The sequence below is a fragment of the Bidens hawaiensis genome, unplaced genomic scaffold, assembly GCF_021521415.1.
Source record: "Bidens hawaiensis isolate Kalapana, Puna unplaced genomic scaffold, B.hawaiensis_p1.1 tig00042226_1, whole genome shotgun sequence".
In the NCBI taxonomy this organism is placed as follows: Eukaryota; Viridiplantae; Streptophyta; class Magnoliopsida; order Asterales; family Asteraceae; genus Bidens; species Bidens hawaiensis.
In genome coordinates, this window is record NW_027505762.1 from 30,280 (window position 1) to 54,059 (window position 23,780).

Below are 23,780 nucleotides of genomic sequence, written 5' to 3' on the forward strand. Positions count from 1 at the left end.
ACCATCGTTAGCCTTACTAATATGTCCATTAAAATCACCTCCTATACAAATCCTCTCACTCCTAGGTATGCCCCCTACCAATGAGAAAAAATAAATACAAAAATAAATACAGTAGGAGATTTTTGTCCTTCAAATTTCATATGTATGTGTTACTTGCTGAGAGAAAACAAGATCTAAACATGAAGCTTGAGGAGTGGCGAACAACCTTAGAGACAAAAGGTTTAAGGATTAGTCGCTCTAAGACGGAGTACTTCCACTGTGATTTTGGTGGGGGAAATGACAATGAGGACGTACAGATCACCATTGAAGGGCAGGTGGTTCCGCAGGTAACGAAATTCAAGTATCTAGGATCATTTGTTCAGAGCGATGGGGAATTAGACAGTGATGTGACCCATCGAGTTCAGGTAGGATGGTGTAGATGGAAAGCAGCTACGGGTATATTGTGCGATAAGAGTTTCCCAACTAAACTTAAGGGAAAATTTTATAGGGTTGCAGTTAGACCTGCAATGCTATATGGAACGGATTGCTGGGCCGTCAAGAAGGCACAAGTGCGGAAGATGGAGGTAGCATAAATGAGAATGCTACGTTGGATGTATGGGCACACAAGGTTAGACCGAATAAGAAACGGTGTGTTTCGGGAGAGATTATGGGTAGCGAACATAGCAGACAAGATAAGAGAGTGGAGATTGAGATGATTTGGACATGTGAAGAGAAGACAGACGACGAATCCTGTTAGATCCGTAGAAAACATTACTATAGAAGGGAGGAGGGGTAGAGGACGACCTAAATTGACGTGGGATGAGAGGATTAAGCATGATTTGATAGACCTGAACCTCTCCGAAGACATGGTTGCGGATAGGAATTCGTGGAGAAGTAGAATTAAAGTTAAGGATTTTTAGGAGAAAAGAATACCTTAGGGCTCCTATTGACCGTAGTTTTGGTCACACACAATATTAGTATATTCTTTCTATATATTATTATTATTATTATTATTATACTGTTGAACTTTTATTTTCTTTGTATTGCTTATACATATGTATTTTAGAGCTGAGAGTTTCTTTGAAAGCCACATCTTTATCCCTTTGGTTAGAGGTACGGTGTGCCTACATCCCACCCTCCCCATACCCTACTTATAGATTTGCTGTTGGTGAGACTTCACTGGGTATGATTGATTGATTGATTGATTGATATGTAATGTAATGTATAATATTGAAATTTTATTGTTGTAGTAGGTTTTTAGAAGATAAGCTTTACACATATGAAGGTGGGTGATTGAAACAAAATATGTACATGGTTGGAGACTTCAAGTCATTAATCTCATCTAGTTTGACTGTTTGAGCCAGTGACCAGCTTTCAAAACTTTTTTACTAGTGTGTTTTTCTTATTAAGTTTTTTTTCAGACAGAAGTCATTATTAATTTTTGTTACTTCTGTTTTTCTCGAATGTTCTTGTAAGTAAAGCTAGTGATAGTTTTTTACTATTTGCGAGATTTACAGGAAATGACTATATTTTTTTATGTGTAACTTTATATAGAATTCCATTCTTTTTTCTCTTAGGCTATTCGTAGTGGAGAGGCTACAAATTGGGGCATTTTGTGTCGTGTGACACCCAGTCAGCAAGGGTTGAGAATTTGTTTTTGGGGTGTAATGGTGTAGGGGTTACAATAATAATATAATAATATATATATATACATATATATATATATATATCTTACACACACATATATAATAATAATATATATATATGCAAACAACACATACATGAGGGGAGAAGAACTCCCCGCCCCCGCCCCTTCTCGCCCCATTTCGCCCAAACTCGAGCCCCACTACACTCGCCTTAGGTTATGCGTAGTGAAGGGGCTACAAATTGGGGCGTTTTGCAACGTGTGGCGCCTAGTCAGCAATGGGTGAGAATTTGTTTTTAGGGTGTAATGGTGTAAGGGTTACAACTAGTAATATAATAATAATAACATATATATATATATAATATATATGTATATATAACACACACATCCATACATGCCGGCCCCACCACCCCCTTCTTCCAGGCGATGAGAAGACCTCGCCCCCGCTCCTTTTCGCCCAAAAATCGCCCAGGGGGCGGTGTTCGCGCCCCTTCACGCCCAAAATTCGCCCACTACACATAGCCTTAGGATCTTTAAATGTTGTTTTAAGTAGTCAAGTAAAACCCCAAACATCAAACTCGGATCCCACAATAATCCTCTCTATCGAATTTATAGACATTCGAGCACCTAAACTTAACGAAGTCAGAGGCGACCGTTAATGTTAATGTGTCTGCCGCTGCTAATACAACCAAATTATAGATTTAGGCTAAGGGGTGTGGGGGGCTCTAATGGGGGCTCCAGTGGGGGCTCCAGCCAATAATATTATGACGTGTGGCAGAGAGAGAAACTGGATAAGGGGTGTGTTGGAGCCCCCGTTGGAGCCCCTGGCCCTGGTGTGGAGGGGCTCCAGCGAATTTTTATTTTTTTATTTTTTTATTTTTTTATAAATATATTCAAACAACGTATTATTAAAAAAACCTATAAATTATTAAAAAAACACACATTTTTTTTTAAAATTCAAATTACAAAAAAAAACATACTAAAAATTAAACAAACAATAATACTTAATAATAACACTAATCTAATACAAGATCATCGGGTCGCCTCGCCCACAAATGTTCAACCAACTCATGTCGAAGATCCCCGTGTATCTCACGGCTCTTGATATTTGCTATGTTATGAAGTCTTTGTTGATCACTGATTGTGGACGGTTGTGGCGGAATGTCACCTTGGTAGTTTTGGCAGATAGCTTTGCCCTCGTCTTCTAACGTCATGTTGTGTAGGATCAGACACGTGTAGACGACGTCCGTTATCCTCTCCCGAGTCCAATAACGTATCGGGTTCGCCAGAACATAATATTGTTTTTTTATAGCTCCAAAAGCTCTTTCAATATCTTTTCTAGCAGACTCTTGCTTCTTCGTAAAATACTTCCGTTTGTCGGCGATTGGATCTGTAAAAGCTTGAACTAACAAAGCCCATTCGTTGTAAATACCATCGACCAGATAGTACCCGTACTTGAAGAGTTCTCCATTTGCAACAAAAGATTGAGGTGGTTCAACCCCGTCGATAAGGTCGTTGATCAAATGTGACTGATCGATAACATTAAGGTCGTTATTTGACCCAGCAACACCAAAAAAAGCATGCCAAAACCAAAGATCCTGTGACACCGCCGCCTCAAGTATAAGGGTCGGCCCTTCATGATCACCACGGTGGAACTGACCTCGCCAGGCCGTTGGACACATAGCCCATCCAACATGCGTACAATCGATGCTACCTAGCATCCCAGGAAAACCATGTTTTTCTGCGTGCACCTCATATATGCGTTGGATGTCATACATTGTAGGTTTACGCAGATATCTCCGAGCGTAAGTCGATATGACTCCTACGTATATAAAATAATCTATATGCGTCGCCTCAAGTGTGACTGATCGATAACATTAAGGTCGTTATTTGACCCAGCAACACCAAAAAAAGCATGCCAAAACCAAAGATCCTGTGACACCGCCGCCTCAAGTATAAGGGTCGGCCCTTCATGATCACCACGGTGGAACTGACCTCGCCAGGCCGTTGGACACATAGCCCATCCAACATGCGTACAATCGATGCTACCTAGCATCCCAGGAAAACCATGTTTTTCTGCGTGCACCTCATATATGCGTTGGATGTCATACATTGTAGGTTTACGCAGATATCTCCGAGCGTAAGTCGATATGACTCCTACGTATATAAAATAATCTATAAACATATAATATATATTACAAAATGTAATAAATATTTAATAAAAAGTAAAATTAATGTTTTTTACCTTGGCAGAAAAAATGAAGGGATTCACGTGCAACCCTTTTCGACATCTGTAAATACTTATCCAAAGCGTCCGACGAGATGCCGTACGCTAATTGACGGATAGCAGCCGTGCATTTTTGAAGAGGGGTAAAACCGGGGAGACCCCTAGCATCCTCCCTTTGTTGAAAAAAGGGATACCGTGCCTCTAAATCACTTGCTATACGCATGAACAATTGTCTGCTCATTCGGAAACGAGTTCGAAAATCCGACTCCTCATATACCGGTTGAGGGCTAAAATAATGCCTAATCAAAGTATCGTTAGCACCCGATCGATCACGATCACGATGTGGTGCTCTAACCCTCGGGAGTCGAGGTTGATGGGCTTGATTTTGCAAGAGATCGACCACGGTTGCGGTCAAAACTCCCCCTACATGAAGAAGCAAATCATCCTCTTCGGAGGAGTCGGAATCAGACGAGTACGACGACATTATTTTTTAAAAAAAAGTTGGGAAGATGGGTTGATTTTGGGTTTTATTTTGAAGTTGTGGTGATTGATATGGGTGAAATGAGGTATTTTATAGATGAAATGGGGTATTATTTAGGTAAAAAATATTTTTTTTTTAATTCAACCGGGTCCCAACGGCTATTTCTCCATTCCCAACGTCCATTTTCTATCTCTTCTCCCGCGACCAGGCTCACGCCTGCCTGGATTTCCGCGCTCGCGCCCCGGCTCGCGCCCCGGTGGTGTGGGGTTAGCGCCCCGAGGCGCGAGCGGAGGGGCTCTAGCGCCCCACACCCCTCAGCCTTATAGAGCCTCATTGGTTTCTCCTCAAACATGACATTATTGAATGAGCTTACAACAGAAACTGAGGTCCATATACAAATCATTGTGTTGGATTTTACACTATATCTATTCCATTAGTAGCAATACAAGTTACGACATATTAAATTAAATGGCTACTACCAGTTTTATTACAACCATAAACAAATTGCATACATTAATAATATTATTCAGTAAACTGGTTTCCATGTAGAAATCGCATACAAAACACGCCCTTTCCACCCTTGCAACATCCAACAACCATCTTCATCAATAACAAAATCTTTATGGTAATCCGAAACCGCCCAATCTTTAGCCTTCTTCACAATCTCTCGATCAATCGCCACCTGTCGAAACCCAGCCCGTTGGTTCCTAACCTGCCATTGCTTATAAGTCTCGGGCCGTTCAATCCTCTCACCGCCTTCACAAGCAATAACATTCATCGCCTCACGCCCCCATATCGTTTTCTCAACCAGCATTCGTTCTTCGGTCAAACGGTCAACAGTAGCGTCGAGCATATCAAACAAAGAGGAAAAGAAAAACAAAGCCTCTCTAAACCTCGTTAGAAAAAAAGGCGCGTTATACGGCCCGTTCACAATCCCTTGTATAAAGATTTCCGGGTTCATTTTCCTAATAAGATCCAAAACATTATTCCTTGGACAATCCACCACAACTGTTTCATCATACAAGTTTCTAAACCGGTACCCACAGTTCACAACAAGCGTTTCTTCATCATCGAGTTCAAGATCCTCGATTCTAATGGTTTCCCACTTTTGTGCTATCGCTTTGAACTTAAACCGCACACCAAACGTTTCAGCATAATTCGCTAACCTCCGGCCCGTTTCTTCAACCCGTTGGGCCGGTCGAAAGCCTGGACACGGGAAGTCAATCCCAGTGATCCGAACCTCGGGTGGCCCACCGGGCCTCATTGAAAGTCTTTGTATAAGACTGGGCCATTGGAAACCGTATAGAATTCCAAAATCTATAATGTGAACTTTTGTTTTGTTTTCCGCAACACGCATAATAGTCTTGTTTGAGACAAAATGCGATATTTTGGTAAACGGGAAGCACCCGAGAAACAAATGGTAAGCTTTGAGTATATCGACAGCTGAAGTGGGCCGAGACAAAAGGGCTTTGTAGATCTCGGTTCCTGACCCGGCCATACGGGCCTCAAGCCCGGCAGAAAAGTAATGGGCCAATCTTTGCATCCCATCACCTGTTGGTGAAGCATGCTCTCTTATTCGTCTCAGTAGATCGGTCACACCACGTTGATCGTTAGTGGAAACCGATTGTGCGCATAGACTCAAAAGTGACCTTAAATCCACCACTTCACTTTTTTTCTTCGCACGGGCTTTAACCCCGTTTGACCCCTTGGGTTGGCCCGTTTGACCCGACTGGCCCGTTTGACCTTTACTAGCAGTCTCTTTGCGAGCAAACTCATATCGAGAAGGGTGAGTTTTCGCTCCACCGCATAGCAACACATCATCAAACATCTTAGATCTAACAGCAGGCTCACTATAAACTGCAGACTGCTTTAAACTCCTTTCATCTTCAACAAGATCCTCAAAATAAGGATTCTTTTTGCCTCTAGACCGATCTGAAACAAGGCTAGTTTCATGTTTCTTCTCCATTTTGATCAGCATATTTCGAAACTGCACGGATCGGTTATCATAAAACATATCTGGAAAGCTTAAAATACTCACAGGAGAATTCATAAATCCATCAACCAAAGATGGATGAAACCTAGACTGTGAATCAAAATGATCAAAACCGACCGATGTATTCGGTAAATAACAAGATTCAGTAACATTACAAGTAAGACCTAAAGATTCAGCAGCAGCTGGATGCTGACTTTGACTTTGTGTTTGACTTTGACTTTGATTATGATTATGATCTTGATCTTTCACCATTAGAGCATTATAGAATGATTTTTCGGCAGCTTGAAGCGCAGCGGACTCTTGAAACATGCAGTTTTTCTCATCTATATCTTCCTCCATTAGCATCTGGTTAATATACTTCAAAACTAGATCACTAAAATCAGAATCCTCATGAAGATCAGCTTCATCTTTGAATCCAGATTGAGATACATGATTCACGGCATTCCAATCCGTAAACGACTCGTTAATATTCATTGCATTTAGAATATACTGATCCGATAGAATCGAAGCATATTCGTTGCAATTCATTGCTTCTGAATATACCGTTGCAACCTGCTTATTTTATTAAACAAATTTTTAACTTAAGTAAACTTTTGTGTAACAATTTACATGTGAACTTGTGTGCATACAAGATTAAAAACATATTTGTGAGCATTAAACACCAAGTAAAATGTAAATAAATACACAGAGAATATTAAATATTAGTTACCAAAAGACAAAGCCTAGATGCTTCAGGGAGAAGGTAAACGAGAGAAGAAAACGCGGAATGATTTTGGGAGTTTTGAGTTGAGTGTTGACTTATTAATCTCTCGCAACATATTGAATAAAAGTGTAATATTATATATGTTAGTTGATTCTTTCTTTTTTGGTATTATAAATAACATATTTAGTTGTGCCATTCAAAAATAAAAAAATGTTTAGTTAACTTATAAAAAAAAGTAATCTTTTAGCTCTTCAACAAAAAAGATTTTGATAAAATGACATTTGTAGTTGTTTTAAAGCGGTCTTGTCATCAAATGGTATACATGCAAATCATTTAGGGATAACAAACGGAAAAATGTGTCTACATTGTCTCATACTCTCATATATAGATTATAATTGTATCTTTAATTGAAGTTTTTGGAACTTTAAATAAGTTTAGAAATTTTAGTTGAGATTTTTGTAACTTTAAATAAGTTTAGACAGTTTAGTTTTACCAAGATTGATTTGGAGAGATTTTTTCAATATTTAAATAAGTTGAATAACATAGATCTAAAGGAAACTAAAGTGATGGGATATGTGTAATAACTATTGAAACACCCACTATGGGGCGCTCTCAAGGAGGTTTTGTGGGAGACTTGGGCGCGGAACGCCGCGGTGGGGCGCCATCAGATGAAGGGCGACGAAGATCCGGGCAAAGATTGATTTGGAGAGATTTTTTCAATATTTAAATAAGTTGAATAACATAGATCTAAAGGAAACTAAAATGATGGGATATGTGTAATAACTATTGAAACACCCACTATGGGGCGCTCTCAAGGGGGTTTTGTGGGCGACTTGGGCGCTGAACGCCGCGGTGGGACGCCATCAGATGAAGGGCGACGAAGATCCGGGCAAAGCAACGGCCGGCGTGGTTGATGAATGTGGGTGGGCCCCCTCTCAGCAGCTCTCTCCATCTCTCTCTCTCATACATACATACATACATACATACATACATACATACATACATACATACATACATACATACATACATATATATATATATATATATATATATAATAGGGACGCCCTTGGGCACTAAACCATAGTGGGACATCTTTGGGGTGAGGCTTCGATGCCTTCGGTGCTTACGTGGCGCTGACGTAGCACGGTGGAGGGGCTTCGAAGCCCCCACCATAAAGGATGGTCTTATACGTTTCTCACAAAAGACATTAAAATGATGGATGGTGTATGTCTAATAACTATGATGGCTTGTGATGTGATAGATTATGTTACACAATACTCAAATTTCTTAACAATCATGAACTACCATCATAACCATAATCACATTATTATCAGTCAAGTGTCACTTGTAAATTGTAATCGCTATAGCAACTAAAAACATCACTGTTTTACATGTAAATTATTTGATTTTATTTTTACTGTTAAATTAATTCAAACAAACAATTTCATATAAAACAATTTATTTGATTTAATCTTTATTGTTAAATTTCATATAACATCATACACATGTTATCGTCACATTTCATAGAGTATCACGTGCTCGCTTCTTTTGTTAACGAAGTATGATACACATGCAAACACAAATATTTCACATGCATTTTATATATTCATGACCGTTTAAATGAATAGTTGATTGTGGTAAGTTTATAAATAAATTTCTTATTCGAAAACTATTTGCAAATTGATACATACATCAGTTTTATTCTCGAAATATCCCACTTAAAAGTTAGATTTTATTTACTAACAGAATTAAGATAAAATATCTAAACGATTGAATTAATAAATATGAAGATTTATAGTAATAAATGCACATCAGTTTGTGATCTTCGATCCGATCAATAATTTACCATTTATTAATATAAAAGGACGAAAGGTGATAATTTAAATAAATAAAATGTCCCTTATGTGTCACATGATTAACCAAAGTTTATACATACTACTTTATTTATATACAAATATAAACCTTGTGTTTATTAAATATTGATAGTTATCAAGTGAGCTCCAATAAGTGTTCCCACATTTATTAAAAAAAAAGGTTCCATAGTGTGAATTATTTTATATTAAACTTTAACCAATCATCATCAAACGTTTGAGCATGTCACCATCTACTTCTAATATTTGTTGAGCACAACAAATGTGGGCCTAGAAAGGGCCGAAATGTGTCCTTCTTTTGACATTTTAAAATAAGACAATTTCATGATTTTATATACAACCAAATAAACCAATCATTTACTTCGTTCCACGAAACAGAAAGCAAATGAAATCTTCCTCTTAGGGCGTTCGATTCCGTTTATAAGTATCGTTTTAAATATTATTTTTTAAGATCAACACTAAGCATGTTGTTAAAACATGTCGTGTTGTGTTAAACGACTTTACACGCCTATTAAACCCGAATACGTTTGTAGTTAAACGTGTGTTTGTCCTCTAGGTGTCGGAGGGGAATGAAACTCCTAATGCTTTCTCTGCCTTTTTAACCCTTCAGGGGAGAAGGTATGAACTTCCTAATGGAATGAATAAATGAAACGAAGTTCCGCAAGACACTTAAACAAAAGGTATTACTTAAGGCAAGGAAAACGTCAAACTGGAGCGCCTTCCTTTTGTAGACTTCTTATGTCCTGGCCTGCTATGAGCTTCCTGGAAATGGATATTAAACAAAGGACAGAGTCGGATAGATAAAACCTTTTTTCGAGTGAAATGCCTTATTTTATGAGGGTAAACCTCCTAACCAGAGATTACCAAGTGCCAAACTGTCCTCTACATTAAGGGTGGAGTATCTGAATCAAACTCAACACTTATTCCGGATATCATGATCTTGGATCCTGTTATCTTCTTAAGTGTTATCAACCTCAACATGTTCACGATACATACATGTTTAACACTATTAAATGTAAGTGATTATACAAAACAGAAACTAATCCAGGCAATTCTGAAATGTCAAAATGAAATTAAAAAAAAAAAACATTAGAAAATATACAAAAATACACAAAGGTACCTACCAAATCAGACTAGCAATCTGCAATCTTACAGTTTTATGTTAGATTGCCTTTATTATTTTCACTCCCTAACAATTTACAGACCCTCATAATGTATCAAGATTCCTAACCCACCCCCCCACTAACATTTTTCATCATCATCTCTAACTTTACATCTGAGCCTCCAAAGTCTTCTGACTCTTCGCGGACTGCTTAGCATGATGCTGAGACCAGTACGCGTGTGCAACCAACACACGGTCTAGAAGATTCTGGGGCACGGGCTCACCCCTTCTTTGCTGAGGCGCAATGCTTGCTGTGTGAACCAATGTTTTCCATTTATCCTGAAATCAAGATATCCATAACTCGACTAAGGTCAACCAGGTCAAATCAAAGTAATAAGCTAAAAAGAAATCTTTCCAACCGGGCCAACCCGATTGACCCATTACCTTCATGTCAACATAAGTCCGATGGTCCGCATCATCAAAAGCACGCATTTTAACATCACGCCATCTGCAAAACATTATTTCAATAAGACGTTTAATACTTATTAAAACTAATATTTATCGTCCAAATATAATATATATTGATTATAATGATATTAATATTAATATACACACCTTCCGGCTCCAAGGGTTTCAACAGCTTCAACAAGTGCTTCAACTTCTGATACAGAAAACGGCCTTCTTGCCCTCCTTTGTGAAAACTCATATCTTTTGGTCGATTTTTCACTCGGCGGGAGAACCGAGAGTGCCTCAGCATTCACTGGTGGAACAACCACAAGGGCCTTCAAGTCTTCCACCGGCTCGTGGGTTGTAACTTCAGTTGCAAAAGTTGTACTTTCAACATTCTTCTCAATTTCGTTGTCCAAAATAGTTACCGGAGGAGGATGAGCCGAAGAAGAATTTGAGAAACAACCATCGATAATAGGACTACAAGAAAACATAGTATAAACAAATAATCAATAAATTTCCATAGTTATCTAAATTATTTAATAAAGTATGAAGAATGTAGTACCTAGATGGAATTTCTTCCCGCGCAAGAAGCGAAGAAGCTTCTGGCGAACTAGACTCCAATGTAAATCCTAGGTTTTCAAGGTTACAATTTTGTGAAATCCCAGATTGTTGCAATGTCCTGTTGTCATCTCTAACTTTCTTTCCTTGTACAACTACCCCTACATGTAATTCACCATTTAAAACCGCCTTCACGGCTTCCATCACACTTCTCTGTATAAAAACAATTTGCATAATCAAGAAATGCATATTTAATTAAATAATTCACGGGTCAAATTTAAGTTTTTTAAATTTAAATATTACCTTCAGCGAGCCTATGGTCGCAGTTTCGGGGACCTCGACATACATGTCTGGAACTTTGAAGGACTTTATGCTAAATTTCACTAAATTAGATATGCTTTCGTTACTTCCCTCCTTTATATATGAAACTTTTGACCTATGATGGAATAACGTCCTTTTCTTAATTGCAGCATCTGCTTTAAACCGTTCTCTCATGTATATCTTCTTCCTTTTATGATAAAATGATTTCACTCCACCACCTGGAAAAAAAATAACTTAAATGCTGTACGAAAGTCGAAAACTATAATATAAATCTACAATACTACACTTACTAGTGCTGTTTGGGAAGTATCTAGCAGGCATCAATTTCCTCATTCTCCTATATCTTGCACGCGATCGCGATCCGAACGCCCTCAATCTGGTGTTATTACGGTTACTATACCAAAAATACTTTTCATCATCATCTCTAATATTCATATTCACATTTCCCCTATCCTTATATAAAGGTAAATGTACATTAGTATACGACTTGTTCAACACGCCAGTATATACAGATGGTTTCAGACGGTCCTTCACATTGTACATCTTGACCGAAGTCAACCCTCCACTTTGTTCCTCCACAGCCTCCGGATGCATTACATCTCTATTATCACCAAACTTAACACCATACATATTATCCGGTTCGTCTTCAATAGTTTCCATTATCAAACTAGAGTTGACTTTTTTCACGAAACCAGAATTCGTAACAATGGAAGCATGATCCGAACCAGAATCATTCTCGGAATGCGGCGACTCTTTCAAACCAGGTTGAGCAGCAAGCTCGCTCTCCGCACCGCTGGCAGGATCATGACGCTCCGGTATCACAGAGTTGACTTTGACTTCAAGCGGTTCACGATTTCCAGTCAGTTCCTTTCCTTTCAAACCAATACTAGAAGTCGAGCTTTCACTCTCCTGCTCCTGTAATAAATTCTCGGCCACCGTCGCTAACAACTCAAAACCACTAATTTCACCATCTTCAGACGATCGGTTCTCCACGCGCCTCTATTAAAACGAAACAAATAAAACGTATCGCTCACCATTAACCAACATTCAATTAACATTTAACAAACACTCACAAATTAAATGTAAAAATTTAAACTAATTATTACCCTTAAAGATCTCGGTGCTTTCGGTATCACGGGAGGCAATAACCCATGAAATCCTCCATCATACATCCTCTTCTTCAACACCATATCTTAATAACTAAGCATGCTAATAACTTCTCAGGCCTGCTTGTAACTAAAAAACAAAATCAAATAATAATAATAATTAAAACCCAGATTACGAATCAAAAATCATAACTTTATTAGACCCACATGATCAAAAACTGCCAATTTTGAACCAGACATTTATAAAAGCAATAAAGTTGATAATTGTTTGACCTAATTAATCAGATCGTAAAATTGGACACAATTGGACTGCGAATTAAACGGATCGGGTCGGATCTAGCTTAAACCCACGAAGATCGGAGCAGATATCGGGTAAAGACATAATAATCGGAAAGATTAAGCGGAGAATTAAAGATTATTACCTGAATTTTGATTTGATGATTTGTATGGAGCACGTAACCGTTGGATTTTGATAACAACAATTTGGGGGTGATGAGGAAATTGAGAAGTGAATTGAAATTGGGATTGCTTTAAACCCTTGTTTGTTATATATGAATTGATGAGTTTGAGTTTATTTAGGATGTGGTTTTGTACTTGTAGACATCTACCATAGATTCCGATGAGAGGGGTGGGTGTGTAATTGTAATGTGTGTTAGTTTTAAGGGGTAGAAAGGTAAATTTGTCCGGATAATGTGACGCTGATTTGAAAGGTGTGAGCGATGGAAAATTGAAGATTATTGAGGCGGGAGTTTGCTTGTAGCGGAGTTGGATAGGAGAGAGATCGTGGGCTCGGCCGGTAAAGGTTTTTGGCTTGCCGGGGGGTTTTTATTGACGAAAGGAATAGATGACGTTAACGTAATTAGATGATGTGATTTATTTAAGAAACATTAAGGGTTTTGTGTTTGTAAAGTTTGATTTGAGCGGCTAAGATGTGATGTTTCAAGATTTGGATTTCAGGTATGAATGTGAATGCGTCACAACAACCAGTTTTTAAATTCTTTTATACGAGAGTAGATTATATGATTAAGCTTAGGTATAATATGATTGTTTAAGTCATAGTAAGTATTTTGTGTTTGTATAATCACATAAAAGATATTTTATAAGAAAAAATAATTTATAGTGATTAAGGTGTGATTAATTTCTGAATTTAGATTTCAAGTATGCTCTCAATAGTTTTATTTATATTTAATTTAACGATACTAATTTTAGAAGAAATGGATTAATATGTATAATAGGTATCCTTCAAACCCACCTTTAAATTTTGATTTAGAAATCCAAATCAAATTTATTTTTGTGTTGTCAAATTCGAACCCATTTTCAAAATACAAAAAGGCACACCACACATTTGAATTTGAAAAGGACTTGTACTTTTAGCATATACAATAATTGCGTGTCCTATAATAAACTTTGAAAAAGAGTTTCTCCCTCCAAAATAAGGTGTAGATCAATCTAGTTACTCAAGATGGACCCATTATAAACTTAACTTCAAACAAAGCTAAATACTTTTAGCAGAACTTCAAACAATACTTAACTTGAAGCTTGTTAATAAATGAGTTTGAACACAAGTAGTAAAACTATTACCATATTAATTGCCAAATTATTTCATACTCACGTATTGATACTATACGACCCCATTAGTTTTTATGCGGTTTGTACATGTATCTCCTGCCGACGTTTCTTCAATTAAATTCTATTTGGATGATGAATCCAAACGAACTTTGACATAATAAATACAATACAACTTTAATTATATTCAGGGTAATTAAATTGCACGAATGATCATTATGGTGTGTTCATGTTACCATACGTCATTTTCTTAAAATAAGGTCACATATTTGGTTCCCATCGTTTAACAACTATTAATGTGTTTGGTTCTTGGAGTGGACTTTTTTTTAATTAAATCTTCTACTTGAGGGTATTTTTGTCTTTTCATTTCATTTTGATTCACGTCGGTTTAAATATAGACCAACTTTTCAAGTCATTTAATAACTTATTGTATTTTTCTTTCGTTTTTGTTTTAAAAAGGTAATTGCTCGAGACTCAATAGAGTAGGAGATAACATTTTGGACTATCTTTATAATCAAGAAAGACTCTCTCGAAAACATTTTGTTCATCATATCTTTTGCACCACTAAGTATTAAGTTAACTTGTACCTCGAAAATGACAACATTTTGTTAAGGCCAACACTTAGCCCCTATAATCACCAACACTTTGATGCCCATGGGATCATTTTCATTGAAGAAAAGCAAGTAATTCTACAAGCAAAGACAATCCTATCATAACTTGTACTTAGAAAATATATATGGACTACACTAATAAAGAATTCACCCAAAATAGTTTTTTTTTAATATTGTAGAGGCAGGGTACCAAAAAGACCCAAATATCCTTAAATACTACCCGCGAGTCATAGAGAACCCTCTTATAAACCACCCGCGGGACACTTGGGCCACCCGCATGTTACGAATAAGGAGGAACGTTCTCATAACACACGCGGACGCATCCTGGCGTCCTCAAAAGTCATCCGCATGACAGGACGTCTGTCCGCTTAAACAACTGGAGGACATTGCCAACAGGACAATTGTCATTACTCAAATACTCTCTAGAAGAAAGCTTACGATTCTAACTTGGGAAATACATAACATATTAACCAATGAATAAAGGACACCTGGCCAGATTGTTATAACCGTGCACATGGCCAGGGTGCAATCCGTCCTATCATTTGGTGACGCGTGTCCAGGTTGTTATACCCATGCACATGGGACGTATAGCCCAATCTATCACAAGAAGACACGTGTCCAGGCGGTTATAAAAGATCTTCTAGAAGAGGACAGCTGTCCCAGTCATCTTCCATCATCCTTCGGCTATAAATACCTTGTCAAACGGTATGAGGTATTCATTCACTCACCTATATTCGGACTACACTTAGTCTTTGTACTTCATTACTTTCTTCATTACGAACGTTACTGATTCTCACGCCGCACTATGGTTACAGGAAGACCCCCCCTCTTGTCTTTTCTTTAACGAGACTCACGGTGTTTGTTTTGCAGGTTCTGGTCACTGGACTTAAAGGAGCTTTACTCATATCGTGGTAGTAGTTATCGTATTGTACCCTGTGGACTCATCGGATCCAGGACCCATACCTGGGAATTGGATCCGTGTTTCTTCATTGGCGTCATTCGTGATTTGTGTTAGAACAACAATAGTTTTCGTTGATTTTTTGGTTCGTTTGATATGAGTAAACTTCCTGAAGGGCCGACGGGAACCCCTGCAACTGAGTCACGTGTAACTAACATAGAAGCACCTCCGGGTCTTAGTGTTTTTGCACGCATCACGACTCCAAGTGGCCGTACTCTTGAGCGAGTCACAGCTCCAGGGTCACGGAACATCGACGTAACACCTGGGGGTTTTACCCTAGAGAACGTCACAGCACCAACCAGTACCACCCCCCCAGATATGGGACGGGCTTCGGCACCGGAAGGTTCTATTTTGGGTAATCTCAGACGGATTACGGAAGAAACTCACCAAAAGCGGTCAGTGTTGGATCTAGAAAATGATTCAGGTGACTCTGACGTGGCGAGATCTCATAGACGCAATTCCAGATCCAGAGGAGCCTTGACTCCTGAGGAGTGGCTCCACGCGCAACAACAAAGTTTGGTGGCTGAATACGAGCGTAGAAAACGTAACGAGCAACTTCACGCCCGCACTTTGGATTATGAGGAATCCCCTAGGGGATCTCTTTCTCCTCCAAACAGTGCGAGGAAGTCAAACCCGTTACAGTCAACAGACGGAGCTAGAGTTTGGCGAACTTCCGAGGCTACGTCCTCGTCATCGCATAAATATGCGGATGCCATCTTATTTAGATGAGTTTGATGGTTACGATTCATCCTACCACCCGGGAGATTACAGTATGTATACCGGAGATAGTAGGATGAGTTCTCAGGCAAAAAGAAGCCGTCCGCATGACATAGTCCGCCATACCGAATACCATAGCAATGCGGAACGAGACTTTATTAAACCATACCGCCTCGCGGCCTTTGCTGAAAAATCAAAGTATTTCCACAGCACCCTTTCCCGTTAATGCTAAGATACCTACATCGGTGGGTAAGTATAATGGTATGACTGATCCAAGTGATCATCTCCAGAACTTTATTGCGGTAGGTGGTGTTAGTGGTTGGAAGCTGCCTTATTGGTGTCACATGTTCGCATTGACACTAACAGGGGCAGCAAGAGAATAGTTTGAAAAGTTACCTAACGGTGAAATTTCTAGTTGGGACGATCTGGTGAAAAATTTTTCCCAACACTTCAGTCAACAGAAAAAACATACGCGAGACTAATAAGAAATTTTGGATGTTGTCCTCCGCGATAACGAGTCCATAGAAGATTTTATCACCAGGTTCAATGACGAAAGTTTGAACATCGGTGGAATCAGTAAAGACATGCTTCGTGGTCCCTTCTGCAAAAGCGTCAAATGTGACGATTTAGTCCGCACGCTTACGGGCAGAAATGGAATGCGCTAAGAGTGGGACGACCTAATGATTGCAGCAAAGGTGTATGCTAACACTGAGAAAACATTGAGAAATGGTAACACGAAACAAAAATTTAAAGTTGAGTTTCAGAATCCGAGACCTAATAGACAGGCGAAAGGCCCTATATGGTCAAGTCTTCAGCCAAGTGCGGAAGCGTCAAAACCGTTTGATGCAAGATCCCTCATAGGCAACAAGAATAAAGTGGGACCTGTAAAAACCGAGGTCCCAACAATTGGACTCCTCTTTCAAAGACTCCCGCTGAAATTCTCACCACAGAGAATATCAAATTTAGAAAGCCACAGCCATTAACAAGAAGATCATTCTTGGATGCTACTAAGCACTATTCGTATCATGACGACATTGGTCATAATACGAATGAATGTAGAACATTGAAAAATGAAATTGAGACGGCTGTGAAATCTGGAAAGCTCAAACACTTGGTAAAAAATGGAAAACCGGACAATGGAAAAACACCTGTTAGAGACATCCAAGGCCCGAGTAAGAAACAAATTAAAGATTTGAATGTTTATATGATACAAGGAGAGTTCCATACAGGGAATAAAAGAAAAGAATCTGATGATGAAGAGTGGAAGAATGAACCAGTGATCTTCCCTCTAATTAAAGGAGGCCCGAACAATAAGAACCCCCTGATCATCACTGCTCTCTTCGGACACTATCGTTCTCATTACGTCTTCTTCGACACCAGAATCACATCAGATATCATGTATGAACAATGCTTTGATCAGCTTGACGAAGAAGATAAAGAAAGATTGAAACCCATCCACGCTCCAGTATCGGGATTCGTAGAAGAAATAATGCATCCGCGGGGTGTAATTTCATTTCCAGTCACCCTGAGCGATGGAATTCATTCGAGGACCGAGGAGGTCGAATTTCTGGTTTTGCCAGCAACATCATGACATGATATTATCCTTGGACGAGAAGCGATTGGTGATTCAATGCTCATCCGTCCACATCACACGGTGCAGTAGTATTCCCAACTTATACTGGCATCGCAATAATTCATGTTAACAGGCACTGCTTTGCAACCGAGAGCTCAAAGCCCAGCAAGATCCCAAAACAAACTTTGAGAACTGAACCGAAAAAGCGGGTCTTGAACAAAGATTTCCCTGATCAAACTGTAACAATTGAACCTACTATCTCTGAGATAGTGCGGACTTTATTGAAACAGTTATTATCAAAGAATGTCGATGTTTTCGCATGGCAACCTGCGGACATGACGGGTGTCCCGCGGAACATTGCGGAACACAAACTAAGGGTAAACCCGTTGTTTACGCCAATTGTTCAAAAACAACGTAAGATGGGTCTGGAACAAACAAAAGCAATGAATGAACAAGTCCAGGACCTCTTGCAGGCAGGGATCATTCGTCCAATTCGTTACCAAACTTGGGTCGCCAACCCAGTTATCGTCCCCAAAAGCAATGGGGCATGGCGAATGTGTATCGATTTCAAGGACCTAAATAAAGCATGTCCCAAGGATTGTTATCCTTTACCCGAAATAGATCTAAAAGTTGATGTTGTGGCACCATTCAAATTTAAGTGCTTCCTGGATGCCTACAAAGCTACCATCAGATCCGCATAGCAGCGGGTGATGAGGATAAAACAGCATTTCATACCGACCAAGGCACCTTTTGTTACAAAATGATGCCTTTCGGACTAAAAAATGCGGGAGCCACATATCAATGATTGATGGACATAGCGTTTAAAAGTTAGATCGGTCGAAATCTAGAGATGTATATGGATGATCTCGTAATCAAAAGCATTGAGGAAGATCAAATGTTGAGAGATATCGAAGAGACATTCGACACTTTGAAGAGTATCAACATGAAATTGAATCCAGCCAAGTGTTCATTTGGAATTGATGTGTTGTAAAACACATTTACTTTCCGTATCATTTTTATCATGTTTTAATTACTTTTTAGTATAATTATTAAGTTTTATGGTTTGTTTATGCTTAATATTACAAAGATGATTGTTTTCTTGTAGGTTATGAGGTTTGATGGAAAAAAGAGTTAAAATTGAAGAGTTTAGGGGCTTAATTGTTCAACTTTCAAACTTATAAGTCAAGGCCCGACCCAAGCCCACATCTTAAAAGCCTTTTATAATATTATATTAAGTTAATAACAGGAGTTTCCAGCCATTATTGAAGCCATAATCCCGAAATCAAGAAAAAAACCCTAAAACGCTAACTTGACAGCATAGTTCCGATCGGAACTCAGCCGGCAAAGAAGAAAGAAAAAAAAGAAGAAAGGCGGATGTGGAGGCTAGAGGAAGAAGAAGGAGGCTCGGGGTGATCTTGTGCAGCTGCTAGGGACCTTATACATCATAAATCTCAGCCATAATACTAAGTAAAACATTCATAAACTTTACTTATTGTTCAAGAACCTAACTTTGTTGATTTAATCTTTTGATTTGAATTGTTTTGCAATTGATTGATAGTTTGTCTTGTGATTGATATTGTTTGGATCTTGAATGAATTCAATCATGTTTAAGTTGATGTTTGTGATGTTTTTCTTGAGTATATGTGGCTGTCCAAAATCTATGTTAAGCTAAACTTGCTTGTTCTACCTAGGATAGATGATTGTTGAGTAGTTTAGACTTGTTTAATGGATTGTTAATGTTCAAGACTTAAATTATTGATGTAAAGTTTAACTAAACCATAAATTAGATTGTGTGTGATGGCTGTGTTTTATGTTTTATTACTTATAATCCTCTTGCATTAGTTAATTGAATTAGTTTTGATTAATTGATTGTTTGTTAAACTCTTGACTTGGTGTTTCGGGTTTATTTGCGGGGTGTACAACCGTAGGGATAAGTGGGTAATATAAATCATCTAAAATCAGTTAAAATACACCTTCTTTGAGACCGAGAGGTGATAAGAAGTAATATTGTCTCGTTGCTTTTACTTGTTAGAATTAAGACCGCGCGAGAGCGGGTTTTTGTCTTGTCAAGTTTGAGTGTTTATGTGCAATTAGTTGGTTTAATTTGGGTTAAGTTAAATTGTTCCTCTATCCTTGGTGGCGTAGTATTCGTTTCCATTAGGCTAGTGTGTCGGTGAGACCGAGAGGTGAGTCGGCATTAGAACACGTTAATAATTTGTTTTCCCGGTTTGTTCTTAAAATCAACTAAAATAAGTTAGAGTTTGTTAGAGAGACTGAGAGGTAATTTGACTTTCTTAAACAAGTTTTAGTTGTGTCATCTTTTATAATCGGTGTCGTGAATATTTTCGATCCGTTGTCTTGTTATTTCTATCAACATGATTCATTCCTAGGTAGACGTCTTTATTCATTGAATTTAAACCAAAGTTTTCTAAAAGTGTTTTGTCAAAAGTTTTCATTTAATTAAGTTAGGTAGTTAAATTAAATCTAAAAATAAATCAATTAAATGTTTTGGTGAGTCTTGGTTAGAGTTTCTTAATTAAAAACGTTTTCACGTGTCTTCGAGTTCGATATCCGGACTTTCCTTATCTGTGCTATACGCGACCGGTACACTTGCCGTTTGTGTGAACTAAGATAGATTGTTTGGTTTTTAAAGCTTAGTTGCGACTTGTGTTTTATTTATATATATATTTTCGCACATCAAGTTTTTGGCGCCGTTGCCGGGGACACGGTTTGAGGCGTATTAAGAACGACTCGAGTTAAGACTTGCCTTGTTTACTACTTGTCTTTCTTAATTGTTTTGTTTGTTAGTTTAAAATAGTTTAGCTTATTATAATTTCTTTTATTTATTTTAATAGTTGTATGCGACGTACTCGATCTCTAGGACCACCAGAAGTTGAAGGATTTCTCGAACCAGAGAGAGAGCTTCTTGAGAGACGTCGTACAAAACCGTCTTCCAGTTCATCTACATCCGTCGGTAATACGTTTTCTTCTCCTACTTTTTCTGAACCCGTCATTAGGGATAGGATTATGGGCGACGCGAATCCACTACCGAGGAGGACAGTTGCAGACCGGGCCCGTCCGGTAGATGCTGGCGCGAGATCCAGCATTGCTCCACCAGCTATAGGAGTTCAAACGACTTGGCAGATTCCATCTAATGTTCTGAACACGATTGCTCATTCTGCTCAATTTCACGGGTTGCTCCACGAGAACCCGCATTCTCATCTCACTCGTATTGCACGTATCTGCGACACGTTTCATCTTGCCGGCGTATCCGAAGACGCCATAAAACATCGAATCTTTCCGTTCTTACTCGTTGATCATGCGAGTCTGTGGCTTGAGTCCCTCCCACAGGGATCCATTGCTACTTGGGCTGCCATGCAGACCCAATTTCTTGAAAAATACGATCCTCCGGCTAAGGCTGCTCGTTTGCGTAACCAGATTCATTCTTTCCAGATGGAGGACACCGAGAGCTTCTACGAGGCGTGGGAAAGGTTCAAAAATCTACTTGCGTTATGTCCAAACCACGGCCTCCAAGACTGGGCGGTTGTTGAGAACTTCTACAACGGAGTGACGTACGCAACTCAGAGTATGCTCGACACAACTGCAGGAGGTAACCTACTAACGACGAAAGATACGGATGAGTGCATTGCCTTGTTTAACGGTTTAGCCATGAGTGGATACCAGCGACCACCAGTTAAGAGTACCAAAACCGTCGATTCCCTATCACGCGGCATGCATTCTGTCGACACGAGCACCGCACTTGCGGCACAAGTTTAAGCGTTAGCAAAGATCGTGAAGGACTTGCAGGCGAAAAGTAAGTTATGCGAGATCTGTAGAGGGGGACACGATACCGTTCAATGCCCCGTAGGTTTCCAGGAGGAGGCAGTCGACTTTGTTAATAATCCAAACCGAAATCAACATTCTTTCAATTCTTATAATTCGGGGTGGAGAGGTAACCAAAATTCCAACTGGAGGAACGGAAATCAGTCCGGCTTCCAGCAACGTCAGAGCCTATTCCAGGATTCCGGTGAGGGACCGAGTAGTGGGGAGAAGAAGCCCACGTTAGAGGAGATGATGGCACAGCAGACACAGATGCTGTCGCAACTTAGGACTCGAGAGGACTCCCGTCACAAAGAAACTCAAGAGAAATTCCGGGAGCACGAGTCATTCATGAGAAATCAAGGAGCATCAATTCAAAATCTTTAGCGTCAGATGGGAGAGATAGCAAGTCGTCTAAATGAGAGGTCGCCAGGTACGCTTCCAAGTAACACTGAACAAAATCCGAAGGCGTTCGCGAAGGCTGTGACGACAAGGAGCGGTGCGGGGGCACGTAGCGAGCCCGTGATACAAGAGGCGACGAGAGGAGTCGTTAACGAGCCTGCGGTAGATGTAGAGGAGCAGGTAGACGAGGAGATTCAGTTGGAATCTCCATCGGTCAAGGTGCATCAGAGGCACAGCCCCGGAAGTTCAGCACATTCCGAGAACCAGCCATTACCCAGCACACCACCGAGAGTCTACAAACCTAGACTCCCATTTCCCGGGAGAGTCCGTAGGGATAGAGACGAGGAGCAGAACTCCAAATTTCTTGACCTTCTGAAGAAACTTCATCTTAATATTCCTTTCCTTGAAGCACTTACGCAAATGCCCAAATACACAAAGTTTCTTAAGGATATTCTTTCGAACAAAGAGAAGTTAGCCGAAGTCTCTTCCATTCCTCTGAGTGCTGGTTGCTCTGAAGTCTTGCAGAGAAAGTTACCAGAAAAGATGTCCGATCCTGGGAGTTTCACAATTCCCTGCATCTTGAGTGATAATACGGTCGTCCATGCGCTGGCAGATCTTGGTGCCAGTATTAATCTCATGCCGTATTCCGTGTATCGCAAGTTGGGACTAGGCGAACCGAGGCCTACCCGTATGAGTATCCAGCTTGCTGATCGTTCTGTAAAATACCCCCGAGGGGTGGTCGAGAACATTCTTGTTCGTGTCGACAAGTTCATCTTCCCGGTGGACTTTGTCATCCTGGACATGAACGATGACGATAGTGTCCCACTCATCTTGGGCCGGCCATTCCTTGCCACTGCACAGGCATTGATCGATGTCTGCGAGGGTAAATTAATCTTAAGAGTTGGGGATGAGAACGTCACCTTTGACGTTCGACAGTCACTGAAACACCCCAAGTCTGCTGATGACTCCTTATACTTCATTGATACCATCATGGAGCATGTCGGGGAGTTTTTCAGTGAAATTTGTGGAGGATTTGCCTCCGACACCCAGATTCTCGATAGGGAGATTCCGGAGATTGAAATGGTTGCCGTAACCAATCAGTCCTTAAATGACGACACCGAGTCGCATACCCCTGAATCTGGCGTGTCTGCTGAGATCGTACGAGATGATCCGATGGACCGACCTTCAGTCGAGAGTTCTCCTCTTTCCTTAGAGCTTAAGGATTTATCTTCCCACCTTGAGTATGCTTTTTTAGATGAAGAGAGGAAGCTTCCGGTTATCATTGCATCTGCGTTGACCGAGGTCGAGAAGGAGAAGTTGTTGAGGGTGCTACGAGAGCACAAGGAGGCTATTGCTTGGAAGATTATCGACATCAAGGGTATCAACCATTCGTTCTGCACTCATAAAATCCTCATGGAGGAAAATTTCAAAACTGTCGTCCAGCCGCAACGGCGGCTTAATCCGAAAATGCAAGAGGTCGTAAAGAAGGAGATCATTAAACTCCTTGATGCGGGGATCATTTTCCCCATTTCTGATAGTGCTTGGGTGAGTCCAGTCCAAGTGGTTCCTAAAAAGGGTGGCATGACAGTCGTCACCAACGAGAGGAACGAGCTTATTCCCACGAGGACTGTGACGGGATGGCGAGTCTGCATCGACTATCACCGACTGAATGATGCCACCAGGAAAGACCACTTTCCT

The 23,780-nt window shown here is 39.7% G+C and overlaps 1 protein-coding gene and 1 pseudogene across 1 annotated transcript; both read right to left on the minus strand.

Moving 5' to 3' along the window:
* Positions 1 to 4,704: 4,704 nt before the first annotated feature.
* On the minus strand, positions 4,705 to 7,104 carry LOC143615193 (scarecrow-like protein 9 pseudogene; annotated as a pseudogene).
* A 2,997-nt stretch (positions 7,105 to 10,101) lies between these two features.
* LOC143615194 (telomere repeat-binding protein 3-like) lies at positions 10,102 to 12,960 on the minus strand. Its single transcript, XM_077088381.1, has 8 exons — positions 12,859 to 12,960; positions 12,437 to 12,556; positions 11,621 to 12,329; positions 11,313 to 11,548; positions 11,014 to 11,222; positions 10,617 to 10,928; positions 10,446 to 10,509; positions 10,102 to 10,340 (listed from the first exon to the last, which is right to left on the minus strand). The coding sequence occupies exons 2-8, from the start codon at positions 12,518 to 12,520 to the stop codon at positions 10,170 to 10,172; spliced, it is 1,785 nt and encodes a 594-aa protein (XP_076944496.1). The 5' UTR covers positions 12,521 to 12,556; positions 12,859 to 12,960; the 3' UTR covers positions 10,102 to 10,169.
* Positions 12,961 to 23,780: the final 10,820 nt, after the last annotated feature.

Excerpts from the sequence above, each read along its gene's own strand:
- LOC143615194 (XM_077088381.1), bottom strand. The coding sequence starts at position 12,520 with ATGGTGTTGAAGAAGAGGATGTATGATGGAGGATTTCATGGGTTATTG. Across the intron at positions 11,223-11,312 it reads CGACCATAGGCTCGCTGAAG|AGAAGTGTGATGGAAGCCGT; the intron begins GTAATATTTAAA and ends GTTTTTATACAG. Across the intron at positions 10,341-10,445 it reads GGACTTATGTTGACATGAAG|GATAAATGGAAAACATTGGT; the intron begins GTAATGGGTCAA and ends TCTTGATTTCAG.